General features: G+C 36.4%; 1 protein-coding gene across 1 annotated transcript in view; it reads left to right on the top strand.

The window, feature by feature from the left end:
* The window catches only part of Ccdc191 (coiled-coil domain containing 191), a 71,016-nt gene that overhangs the window by 6,363 nt on the left and 50,644 nt on the right, over positions 1 to 14,009 (top strand). The window contains exons 3-6 of the mRNA XM_026395607.2: positions 3,523 to 3,664; positions 7,838 to 7,981; positions 10,948 to 11,126; positions 12,545 to 12,768. Of these exons, the coding sequence (XP_026251392.2) occupies positions 3,523 to 3,664; positions 7,838 to 7,981; positions 10,948 to 11,126; positions 12,545 to 12,768 (689 nt within the window). The remainder of the gene's footprint in view (positions 1 to 3,522; positions 3,665 to 7,837; positions 7,982 to 10,947; positions 11,127 to 12,544; positions 12,769 to 14,009) is intronic.

Genomic DNA, 14,009 nt, shown 5'->3' with positions numbered 1-14,009 from the left:
GGCTGAGATAGTAGTGAGTCATCCTCAGGGAAGTCTTGAAATCACTTAGATTCCAGAAGATGCTTGGTTAGTACTGAATCCTATGGCAGCTCACCCAAAATACAACAGGCCATGATTTACAATTATCTTCATCTCAAGTTGATAGACTGACTCATCTTACTCCAGTGCATTCTCCTACCTGATTAAACATTCTAAACATTTTCACCAGGTCAATTTTCTACTCTAGAGCCTTTAGTGACTTTTTGTACCATCATATGAAACTAAATTCCAGATGGGCATTTAAGGCCGTGTGTCAATCAACTTATAATATCCATTTACCTGAAACAGCTCCTGTACTGATACTCTGTGTGACTCCTGCTCCTGTCAGGCCATTCTTCTTTCCCTCCATCAAGTAGGGGTTCCTTTTGCTTTGACTCATGCTGATCCCTCAGCCTGGAGTATGTCTTCTCTGAGAGGTAGTCCTGATTATTCCCTTACAGCTCAGCTTGAGATGTCCCTCTTAGTGAACAAAACCCCCTCACTCATCTCAACCACATAATGCCATTCTTTAATACTCTTTCCCTTAGAAATTTTTTGGCATTTGTATTCACAATTATTGATACAATATCAAGGATTTGATTTTATACAAGGGGATTAAAAGAGAATTGGGTGCTTTAAAAATATATTACGTACAAAACTGTTCTGAATGAGCATGCTATGTACACATAGGGGTATATTAGAAAACTTGTGTTTGTACCACCCAGTCTCGAGGAAATGAAGGACCACATGTAAGCCACTATTTCTTTCTTCCATAATGATCCATCAGACACAAGATGCACATATAAGACTGCAGGAACAACTGAGACAGTTCCTCTACAGATCACATGCTTACATGTAACATAGCTACTGAATAATAAACTTTTGAAGGTATTTGGCTCTTTTAAATCACTCTGTCTTGCTTTGGAACTGTTGTTTATTGTGCACATGGCATATGGAACCAAAAATAAAAACATGAACTTTTTAAAGTACAGAAACCTATGTTCATTTCCCCTTAATACCCATTATAGTACTGGGAACAGAGCTAGTCTTCAATATGGACTTGCTGAAAGAATAAGATATTACTTTGACACAGTGTGTTTTATTGGAGTATAGGATAGATCTCTCCTAACTCTTGCACATTTATTTTGAAAAACATAAGTAATATTTTAAGACAAAAACCAGATTTTTTTCTAATCCTTAGTATCATCTAATAGGCAATGACACAAATCTTTATTTTAAGTGATATCCCAAGCACTTGCTTTCTTAAAGCCAAGTAGACATTTATCTTTACTCCCTTTACCAGACTTTCTTTAGTACCAAGAACAGTCTTTCTTCCCTTATCTCCCAAGCTCTTTACCTTCCTCTGTTAAGAGTGTGCACAAATTCCAACCCAGATGAAAAGTCACATGATATGTAGTTATTTATTTTATTCATAGCCTTAAGAACTAAGTCAGGTCTAAAAATCTGTTTTTGTCATTCATTTTTGTGGGTATCAGTTTAAAAATACTGAAGTTGATTAATTTATTTGTACAATGTTTACATATACATGTATATACAAACATATAGTATATGTAAAATTTATCTTGCTGTCTTAATAACCTAAAGGGGAATACTATACCAACTATAAATTCAATGAAGTACATATGCCACCAACATAAATTGGTAAAAGAAATAATGGGGGCAAACAGGTCTCTACAGAGTGATCTTATAAGGAGTGAATGATATTTCCTTAACTTTAACTCTGATGAAATCACATTTTCTTCTGGTTTATAGGTTTTCCTACAGTTCTATTTTCCACATCTTTTTCAAATTGCCCTCAACTTTTAAATTTTATTCCTTGACTTCTAATTTAAACCTAATACATGAAACATGAGAATGAGACAGTTAAACCCCTGGCAAGTTTTTGTAGAGGCACTCCTAGTTTCATCACCCAGGGCAAGGGGAAAAGCTATTTTCAAAATAGGCCAGGTGAAAATATAATAGGGGAAAGTGCATCTTTTAAAAATTAATCTTTCGTCAATTCATTCCTTCAGCAAACATTTATTGGGCACCTGTTAAGTGCCAAGCATTATTCTGGTTGCTAGGGGTACACAAGTGGAAGAGAAAACGATCTCTGCCAGCATGCTACTTGGAGGAGACAATACATGAGAAAATATGTGTAAAGTGAAAAGCTCTATAAAGAAGGGGAGCAAGAGGAAGGTGGTTACAATTTCACATATGGTGGGCAGAGAGGGCCTTTACTGAGAAGGCGATGTTTGAGCAAAGGAGTCATAGGGATGTGTGTGGGAGAGTTGTGCATGCAGAGGGGATTAAGTACAGAAGCCTTGAGCTGGTAACACACTTGGTGTGGGTGAAGCAGAGTGAGTAGGTGGGGAGGTTGGAGAGCTTCCAAAGGGCCCTGGACATTGAAGCACATTGTAAGGATTTGACTTTATTCTGATTGAGATAGGGAACCATTGATGGGGTTTGAGTGGTGTTATGGCATGATATGGCTTTCAGTTTAAATGATCACTCACTGCTGTGGTCAGAGGCTATTCTAGAAAATCTGTCAGAGAGTTGTGTCTTGGACCCAGGTGATAGTGATGGGGAGGGGTCAGATTGTGAATACATTTTGAAAATAAAGCCCACAGTTTTCTTGACATATTGTCTGAGGATGGGGAGGGAGGAGAAAAGGAGAGGTACAGAGCGGGAGGGAGGGAGAGAGAGAGAGAAGAAGGAAGAGGAGGAGGAGGGTAGGGCTTGGTTTAAGGAAGACTCTTAAGTTTTCCTCTTTAAGAACTAAAAGAAAGAAGTTATCACTCCCTGAGTTGGAAGACTATGAGCACAGTAAGCATAGGGGAAGCAGGTTCTTGGGAAGAGGGAAAGTCTTGAGTTAGTTATAAAATAACTCATTTTGTACTATGCAGATAAGTCCAGATGCCAAGGTAGTTTGCCCACTTCCACCATTTCCTTCCCCAAACCCATGAATTTGGTCCTATTTTTACTAAACTCTCAGTGTTTAGTTAAATATTCTGGATGACTTCGATTTCATACTATTTATCTCAATTTTATTGAACCTGTGATTTGCCTAATATATGATAGTAGGTTCCTTTCAGGAGCAGTAATTTGAGGATATTGTAGTTACTCAGTCTCTGGTCTATATTCATACACAAGTCTCAGTGGTAGGGAAACTAATAAAATATTATATTTTATTTAAAATAAAATATCCAGTCTCAGGATCTCATTACTAAGGCCCTAAAAAAAGTTATCTAAAGCTTAAATAACTTTTTATATAAACATTGTGACCATCTGTCATGTCTTGATAAAATGCTGCAATTAATTCAATGTCACACATGAAAGTAAAAATTATTTGGTGTAGATGTATAAACCTCAGAATTTTGTCAAAATTTTAAAAATGAAAGAATCTGAGAAATGAGTAGAAAAATCAGTTGAGTAAGAGAGAAGTTGTCTAACCCCAAACAAGGTTACTATCATCTTAATAGACTGTTTTCTGTTATGCAGAAGAGAGTGGAGAAAGCCTCAGAATTTGCAGTTTTGAATGCATTTTCAGCCAGAAATTCGCACTTACCTGGAAGGATTCAGGACCAAATGATAGATTTGGAAACATCTGAGCAAACAGTGGATCATGATGAAGTCTATACAGAAGGTGAGAGAATGTATTTTTTGCTGTGATGTTAACAGTTTTCAAAGCATATCCTATAATACATATCAAAGACTGAAAGCTTTTCTTACTCTTGCTCCTAATTTTTCTTTCTTTCTATTTCCTTGAAGCTATTTTACTCTGAAATTAACCCTGTCACTATATGTAAGGGCATATTTAAAGTCCATTTTGTTTCCTGAAATAGAAACAGCCACATTCAGAGGCATTTTTAATAGTTAACTGGTAAATGTTGTATTCGTCCTATGGCACTGATGTGGCCTTCTATTGATAATTCAACCACTAGTTAATAAAACCAATTTTGTGCATTATGAAGAGATCTAAAACCAACCTAACTTCTCTACCTCTCAAAAGTCCCCCAAAGCTCCCTTCATTTGGAATTTGGTATCCTAATTTATAATGCTCCGAGGAAGTACTTTACTGGTTCTTCCTGACTGAGGGATCAGGAGGAACTAGCGAAGGCTACTGTGAAGGAGAAACTGCTGAGGTAGGTGGGAAGTCCAAGTATGATGCCCTACAAGCCAGCTTTTCGTTTGGATTGTATATGTCTTCAACTGTTTAGTTTATTTCTTCATTTACTCAACACCTATATACATGATTCTTACTCTAAGATTTTAGGCACTGGAAGTAATGGTGTGTACATTCTAATGTGAGAATAAAGAAAATGACAGACAAATCATTAGGAAGGGAAAGGTCAGTCAAGTTTGGACCTGAATAACAAGGAGCCACGATGGCAAAAAAAGTGCTTCCCTGGCAGAGGGAAAGGTCACATTGGGAGCTTAAAGTTCAGACAGGCTTGGTGTAGGTGAGGAACTGAAGCAAGACATGTGTGGCTAGAGCCTCCCAGCAGATATGAACTTGAAGGAGTGAGCAGATACAAATCACATAGGACATTATAGGCCCCAGAAAAGAATTTAGATTTCATTGAGTATGATTTAATGGGGCAAAGATCTTTTAGGATAGTTTTTTAAATGTATGAAAAATGGAATGAACAAGGGAGAAAAGTAATCAGTGGAAGGCTTTTGCAGTGGTCTGGAGTGAGCAACAGTAGTGATTGTTCTCAGGTGGTTACAATAGTACTGGACATAGAAAAAGGAGATTGTGAAATTGGCAGGTCTGTGTCTTGTCCACCTGCCTCCCATTCTGCCAATAGGAATATAAAATATATGTGAGCCTATTAAGCGTTCCCCAAAGTCCTATGGTTAAAAACTGTCTAGCCCATAAACCTCCTTTAATCCTGAACTAGCTGTTAATATCCTAAGAAACTAGTGATTCACTGTAGTAGTTTATGGACAGAACATGGTGTTCAAAGATTTACTCATTTTTTCTCCTCCTATCAACTAAATATTTTACAACAATGTGTTGTACAAGAACTAGTGTTGTGAGGATCATCATTTGAGAAATTGCTTATAAGTAACCTCCCAGCCTCGCGTCTGATTCAATATGGGGGGTTTCTATAGCTTAATCCTCCAAGAGAAGTTTCCTTTCTTTGTTCTTTTAGGGGTACTTAATAGTAAATCCTTAATTTCCAGTGAATGGCCCTTGATACATCCAAATTATTTTTATATATAAACTATTATACACATAAATGCCTGAATTTATTATACCCAAGAGTTACTCAATAAATATCTGCTCCTTTCTCTACCTTCCTCTGAAAGCCAACAGTTTTTGTTGCTAATATTTTTGTTATACTTAGTTTCTACTATGGTAGTCTCCCCTACTTACCTCTGTATCCATAAGGGATACATTCCAAGATTCCCCCCCAGTGTATGCCTGAAACTGGAGATTGTACTGAACCTTATGCATGCTACTTATGATAATATTTAATTTATAAATTAGGGACAGTAATATATTAATAATAATAATAAAATAGAACAATTATAGCTATACTGTAATGAAGGTTGTGTGAATGTGATCTCCATCTCTTAAAATACCTTATCTAGTAATCACTCTTCTTAAAAGGTGAGATGATACCGTGCCCATGTGATGAGGTGAAGCAAGGTGAATGACATAGGCATTGTGACATAGCATTAGACTACTGCCTGGGAGTTACTTGAACACAAGTACTGTGTATCATGATAGGCAATCTGATAAGTGAGATTGCAACTAAGTGACTAAAAAGCAGGTGGTGTACCCAGTGTGGATATGCTGGACAATGATGAGTTACATCCTAGGTGGGATGGAGCAGGATGGCACAAGACTTTATTATGCTGCTCAGAACACTGTTCATTTAAAACTTATCAATTATTTCTGGAATTGTCCATTTAATATTTTTTGGCTATCGTTGAGCACAAGAAACTAAAACTATAGAAAATGAAACTCCTGATAAGATGGAGGAGGGATGCTGTTGAACTCTGATTTTTTTCCTATTATATCTATATTAAATGCTTTTGACATTAATAGAGAAATACCCCATTCCCCAAGAGCTATGAGATAAGGATAATAATAGCAATGAAGGTAATACAAAAGCTTTTCTTTTTTAAAATCTTCATTCCCTGCACAAATGAGCTGTTTGATACTGATAAAAATGATGAAAGCAATGCCAAGGAATACATTTCACTCCAATACCTGTGTATTTTAAGAAGATTTTCTCAATATCATTAAGAAACAAGTTCAAATGGAAGTATATCACACTCTTGATTTTCATCCTACCTCAATGGCCTCTCCTTCCTATTCAGCTTTCCTGCTTCATCTTTTCCCTTCAAGCCCTAAGTGGTGGACTTCCCCAGGGCTGGCTTCTTGAAGCTGCTCTAACTTCTTCCTTTGGTATTTTCTGTGGCTTTAAATGCCGTCTTGGACCTCTCTTTTTAAATCCAATTACCAAAACGTATTTGACATTCCTATTTAGACTAGTCTCATAAGCGTCTGCTCAACTTTTTCTTTTCGCAAGTCCTGGGGATTGAACCCAGGGCCTCACACATGCTAGGCAAGTAAGTGCTCTACTACTGAGCTACATTCCTAACCCTCTCATAAGCATTTGAAAATAACATGTCAAAGGCTGAATCTTTCCCCCAAACTTGCTGATCCCTTGTCCTTCCCCATCTCAGTAAGTAGCATCTCCATCTTTCAATTGCTAAAGCCAAAAAATCTGTGGTTTTCTTTTTCTCACATCTCCTGTTCAGACCCTCAGCAAGTCATGGCAACTCTTCCTTACAACATTTTTGTAGAATCTGACCATTTGTAATTCCTTCACTCCAAGTCCAGGCCTTCATAACCTTTCTCCTGGATTTTTGCGTTCATCCCAGTTGGTATCCCTCCTTCTGTGCTTGTCCCCTCTAGTCTATTTTTTAATAAACAAAGTAGTCAAAGTGATCCTCTTAAAATTTGTCACCTCTTTGCTCATAACCCTCCTGTGGCTCCTCAGTACACTAAGAATAGGAGCCAAGAAATCTAGAAATGTGAAGACTCTAAGCAAAGGGATTCAGCCTCCAGACCATTGACATTTTAGGTTAGAGACGTTTTGTTGTTGGGGGTTATCCCCTGACTTATAGGATGTTTAGCAGCATCCCTGATCTCTGCTCACTAGATGTTAGTGTCACTTCCCCTTATTGTTACAACCCAAAATGACTCTAGACATTGCCATGTCTCCATGGTGGGGGGCAGGGGGAGGGCTGGGCGGAGATCTTCCCCAGTTGATAACCATTACTCCAGCCTGATCCACACATTTCCTCTTCTGTCTCATCTCCTACTGTTCTCTCACTCACTCACTCTCCTTCAGCCACAATAGCCTCCTTGTTGTTTCTCAGACATTTGTGCTGTTAAGACCTTTGCTTTCTCTCTGTATAGTATAATCTTCTCTTGTACATCCACATGGCTCTCTCCTCACTTCCTTCTCTTCTTAGCTCAAAGATCTATTTCACATTGAGGCCTTCTTTGACCACCCAATTTAGAACTATAACACCATCCTCTATTTCCTGCCCTGCTTTGTTTCATTTTTCTTTCTCTTTACTCTCCTCTACCCATCATCTTCCCGATTGGAAGATAAGCTTCATAGTGGTGAGATTTATTTTTCCAGTTTTGTTCATTGCTATATTCTCAGCATCTAGAACAGTACTTGCTACATGATAGATATGTGATATTTATTGAATAAATAAAAATAGAGAGTAAAGAAAGTCTCTGAAGTAACTGAAATATTTAAAAGATGTTTTATTTTGTTGATAGCTCAGGAGCTGGTCAATGACTGGTTAGACACCAAACTTAAGCAAGAATTAGCAAGTGATGGAGAAGGTGATTCTGAAAACACTGTCACAAGTAGCACTGCTATGCCAGAAGCCAGTGGCCATTTGAAATATGACAAGTTTGATGGTAAGACCTTATCTAATTGTTCTAAGCTTTAATGTTAATCAATTGTCTAAGAAGCCTTAAACTATTTTGAATAATAAACAATGTCATTCTACTTTTCTGTTTTGTTTGGTTTTATTATTAGCTTTAATTTTTCTTGGTTGAATGTAAAGTCCTCATGCTATATCCTAAGTAAATTCATGATGTTTTTTAAAATTTAAAATATTCTGTTATTTGCTGGGCATGGTGGTGTATTCCTATAATCCCAGCTACTTGGGAGCCGAGTTAAGAGGATTGCAATTTCAAGTCCAGCCTAGATAACTTAGTAAGACCCTGTCTCAAAATGAAAACCAAAAAGGGCTGGGAATATATCACTCAGTGATAGAGTACCCCAGGTTCTATCCCCTGTTCTGTAAAACAAAACAAAACAAAATATTCCATTATTTATCATTTTGATTATTATTATAATAGCAATTAAAAGTATCTCTTACTCCTATGTCGTGACTATTTACTTCAGTGGAGACTGTGTTTAAGCATTCATGTATTATTTTAGTCACAAAATTCTTCTTTTTTTTTTCTCTCTCTCTTGGTACCAGGGATTGAAACCAGGAGCACTTTACCACTAAGCCACAACCCAGCCCATTGTTTTTGTTTGTTCGTTATTTTGGAAACAGGGTCTCACTAAAGTTTCTGAGGGCCTCACTAAGTTGCTGAAGCTAGCCTCAAAATTGTGATCCTCCTGCCTCAGTCTCCTGAATCTCTGGGATTACATACATGTACTACCACACCTGGCTACAGAATTCTTTGTATATTAGTTATCACTTTTCTAGGTCTTTTTCTTTCCTTACTATTTTGTGCAAAGCTAATGTTAAACAAGTCACTTAGCCAATTCATGAGGATTCCTCAAATGTACTCAAGGGTCTAAGGTTTTCTTCCCTGAGTATAGGGTTAGGCATGGTGATGCTAGGGGCAGCTTCCCGTGCATGAAGCAAACACTCTTGGAGAAATACCTGGCAGTATTTGCCTTGTTTAGAACTCTACAATCTCCAGCTAGGGGATCAGAGTCATGTAATATAGTGAAATTGTTGCTTCCTTTGATGTTATGCTAATAGATCTACTTATATCCCTTTACTCAGATTGTCTGTTATCATTGAGTATCACACTAAGCCTCAATTATCTTATTCTGGGAGAGGGTTTTTTTTTTTTCCCTCAACATATTGAACAAAATACTGTGTAACCATTAAAAAGGATATTTACCAAAAGTACTAATTAACTTCTAATTATAGCTATAGATACAGAAAAGGCACTTGACAAATCTACATTCATTCTTGATTAAAACTTTCAGCACACTAGTAATAAAAGGAGAATTCTCAAAATTGATAAAGAACACTTACATAATACAGAAAACAAGGGCCAAAAGAATAAATGTAAACCCACTTTATCAGAAATACATTAAATATAAGTGGATTTAAACACTCTAGTCGAAAGGCAGAGATTGGCAGGATGGATTAAAAATACATGACATAATATATCCTCTCTACAAGAGACGTGCTTTAGACTCAAGACCCAGATAAGTTGAAATAGAAGAATGAAAAAAAGATATACTATGCAAATAGTAACCAAAAGAGAACTGGAGTGGCTATACTAATATGGGGGTAGGACAGGAAATGGACTTTAAAACAAGAAATTGTTCCTAAAGGCAGAGTACATTTTGTAATGATAAAAGACCAATCCACCAAGGAAACACAATTACAAATATATATACCTGAGAGAAGAGTCCCACAATGGATAAAGCAAAACTGAAGGAAGAAGAGAAAATTCAGCAGTAATAGGTGGAGACTTCTATACCCCCACTCTCAATAAAGTATATAACAATAACAACAAAAATTAACAAGGAAGATGTAGTATTATTAATCATTAGCAAAAAGGCATTTTAAAGTTATTCAATAAATATTAATGGTACAAGGAAAAAAGTATAATCCGTTACCACTACATATCTATTAAAATGTTTTAAAGTTAAAAGACAGGCCGTGCCACGTAAGAATGCAGAGGAACTAGAACACTTCCATTTTGCTGGTGGGAATGAAAAACTGCTTGAACAATGGTTTGATGTTTTCTTGAAAAGTTAAGCATATACATACCATGTAATCCACTCATCAGAGTCCTAGGCATTTTCCTAGTAGAAGAAAGACTCTGTTCATACAAAAGCTAGTATACAAATGCTCCTAACAGCTTTATTTCTAATAGTCCAAATCTGGAAACAATCCAAATATCCATCAACAGAGGAATGATGACCAATTTGTTGTATATCTATACAGTGGAATATTGTATTACTCAGCAATAAAAACTAATCCATTTGATGCACACCAAATGGATAAATCTCCTAAATAATTGTGCTAAAGTGAAAGAAACCAGACCCAAAAGAGAGTGCATAGTGTATGGCCTAACCTAAATAAAATTTTAGATAGTGTGAACTTTTTTTTGACAGAAAGCAGTTCTGTGCTTACTTGAAGCAGGACAGAGGGCATAGGAAGGAGAGAAAAATATTTCAGATTAGAGAACATTTTGTGGGTAATGAGCACATTCATTATCTTGATTATGGTGATGGTTTTATTGATAAATACATATGTCAAAATTTATTGGAGACTTTAGATATTTCTTATATATTGTATGTCAATTATACCACCTTTATAAAGCTTTTTACTTCTTTAGGTGTGGAGTTCTCAAGGTTATTTAAGTTGAAGTATCTTGTAAATTTGGCTGTGAAGAAGTATTTAGTGACTTGGGTGAGGGTAATTTCTGATAAGTGGAGCTATTTCCTCTTAACTTGAATTGGAGGTAATAATTGCTGAGGGCTTTATTCATCCAATTGGCATTATCAATTACTCTTTATTGAACACTGGGGCTTTGTATGTTTTCAGGATTCTTTATATAATTATGAATATAAATTAATTTTTAAAAATTTTTCTTTGTTGTTCTGTTTTCCCTAGATTTATATGGTTATTTGGAGGAAGAGGAGGAAAGTACCACTGTTCAAAAATTTATAGACCATCTGCTCCATAGAGAAGTGGTGGATTCTGGGATGCTGGAAGATCTTGGAATGAAGGAAAACCAAGACAAGAAGCAGCAGAAGGATCCTCGTCTTACCATGGAGATGAGACATAAGCAGGTGGGAGGGAAAAACAAAATTAAAATGGATAACAGGAAGCAGTCTTTGTGTAACACATTTAATAAGCTTAAATAAAGATTTAGGCTTTATTATGAAAAAGGGTGCCATCTGTGGTTTGGTTAGAAAGAATAAAAATAAAATATAAGAACTTCAGAAGAAAAATAATTCTCATAAACTGAGGATAGGAAACAATTTATTTAAGAAATAACCTAAGTTAGAATAATTGATTTTGACCAAAAGAGTGTTGAACTAAACTTTATTAGTTTGCGCATGGTATTTCCTATTATAAATATGTAGATTGCATTTGCTTTAATTTGATTTTTGAAGTGACATTAATATATTATCATGAATATTCTGGTGAATATTATAAAGATAATTCTTTTCTAGACAACTGAAATTCACTCATTTTGTGATTATAATTTGAAAAGGAGGACAGATCGGAATTAAATCTAGTTCAGCTGTTTTGAATTAGAAAGGCATGTGGGAACTTTCCTTTTTTCAAAGTCAATAGTAGGTAATAGGGGAAAAGACTATCTCAACACTTTATGAAGAAGCTTCGGAGAATCAGAATGACCAAGTCTTTGTCATTTGTGCAGGACTAAGGCTGAACTGGAATTTATATATGTGTGTGCAATCTTTTTATAATACTGAATTTCTGGTTGCCAAATTTGAAAAACAATGGTTTAAACCAGTAAGTTATGCCTAATCAGCACTGGTGGTGTTGGAGAAACAGGGGTCCAAATACAATCCTGGTTTGGATGTGTGACAAAAAGGAGGAGAGAAGGTTCAGTAAGCTATATGGCCATTGTCTAGAAGTCTTATCACAACTGGAGAGTAAGATAAGTGAAGCAGCGTGGAAAGGACCAGTCAATCACCCAAAGAAGTGATAGGTCTGAAAAAAGTGAATATAATTATTCAGAATATGTGCAAAGTTCATGTTTTTGGTCCAGAATCACTGGTTTATTTAAATAATAATCGAAATTAACAAAGAGTTGTAGTGTTACCTAACACAATAAATCACTGTTCTAACTTTCACAATATTCCAAAGAATACTCCTGTTCTTTCTTGAATTATAATTAGAATGCAGACAGAACCTCAATAAAAAGCAGACATGTTCACCTTGAATAATTCTATGGGTGGGAGATCATTTTTTAATAAGAATACAGAACTTAGAATCTGACCCAGTAAACCCAGGTTTTCCATGCTGCAGGATCAATGGTTTGAGAGTCTTCTTCATCTGATTTCATGTAAAACTTTTCCCAGTAAACAAATCAATTTCTCTGATTCTACCAATAAGCAGCAGGGCTCTGAGCCAGAATATTTCAAATCAGTTGTATTCTGAACTTCAAAATGTATTCTGAATTTTGCAGTTCCCCTCTACTTGAAAGGGCTGCATTTTACCCTTCTTGTATTCTAAGGTAAAAGAAAATCGTTTAAGACGTGAGAAAGAACTAGAATACCAGAAAATTGAAAAGGCCCTGAAAAAATCAGCCTTCCTGGAGGCTCAGTATCTGGTGCAAGAAGAGAAGAGAAGGAAGGCTCTGGAGGCCAAGAAAGAAAAGGAGGACATTCAAAGGGAGATGGTGAAGCTCCGGAGGGAGATACTTGAGAGGAGACGCACCGTGGAGGAAGCATGGAAAATGTAAGCCAGTATGATAAGCAGTATGGAGGCTTTCTGTCTAAGGGAGTGATTTTGGAAGTACTCTAAAGTTTGTAAAATGTATAGACGTTGCAATAACTTAACAAAAAAGAAAAATCCCATGGGCTGGGGACCTAGCATGAGAGAAGACCTGGGTTCATTCCCCAGTATTGCCAAGAGAGAGAGGGAGAGAGAGAGAGAGAGAGAGAGAGAGAGAGACAGACAGACAGACAGACAGACAGACAGACATCCCATTATATAATCTATTATATCTTCTTAACAAATTAACTGATTTTATTTTTCTATGTTTGCTCCTGGTCTTGGCCATGTTGCATACTTTATTCCAACCATAAAGTACATTTAATTTGTTATCCTGCTGTGATTAAAACAGTCTGGAGTTCTGAGGGTTGTGTATTATTCCATTGAGGTCCTATACCATCCTTTATATAATGACCTCCTGCCCAATAGCCTCCTCCAGGTACTGCTAAGCATGTTGGCTATTTAGATTTTTCATCAATATAATATTGCAATGAGCATCCTTAGCCTAAAGATTTTTTTATTCTTTTGAATTACAATCTTAAGAATGTCATTAGTGAGATAAAAGGTATAGATATTTTTATGGCTCTTGAAACATTGCCAAATTGCTTTCAAATGGGTTGTACTTACTCATTTACTGGCAGTGGGGCAGTTTATCACACTTCTCAGTACTGGGGAGTATCTCACTTTCAATACTTTCATACTTTCAGTAGGTGTTGGATTAGTTTGCATGTCTTGGTTGCATAATACCTTTAAGGTTGAACATGTTTCTTTATTCCATATGCATATTTGGTAATTATGCCTTGTCCTACTGTGCATTGTGTTACCACCTTACTTTCTGATAAACATACAGAAAGTCACCATTGCCTTATTACCACTGATAAAGAAAAAGAATATCTGAATAAGAGGAAAATGAAAATAATCCTCAAGGATGTAGTACTATTATCCATCCTCATGCAGAAAATGAGCTTCAGTAAGTGAAATAATGAACGTATTTATTCTGAGAAATAACACTGATGCATGAACTGCTGAAGTCTTGGAACAACGTGACTAAAGTGCCTGCCTACTCAAAGTGAGAGGCCAGAAAGACCTATTAGATAATCCTTCCGCCCATCAGCCTACACAACTTTCCCCCCTGTGTTCTTGATTGCTCTCCTTCTACCCAATTTAAAACAGCTCAGTAGTGGATGTGCGCTTCACTCCTTCAA

Source organism: Urocitellus parryii, chromosome 2, assembly GCF_045843805.1.
Source record: "Urocitellus parryii isolate mUroPar1 chromosome 2, mUroPar1.hap1, whole genome shotgun sequence".
NCBI lineage: Eukaryota > Metazoa > Chordata > Mammalia > Rodentia > Sciuridae > Urocitellus > Urocitellus parryii.
The sequence above is the reverse complement of the archived record's forward strand: the minus strand, read 5'-3'. Positions and strand labels throughout refer to the sequence as shown.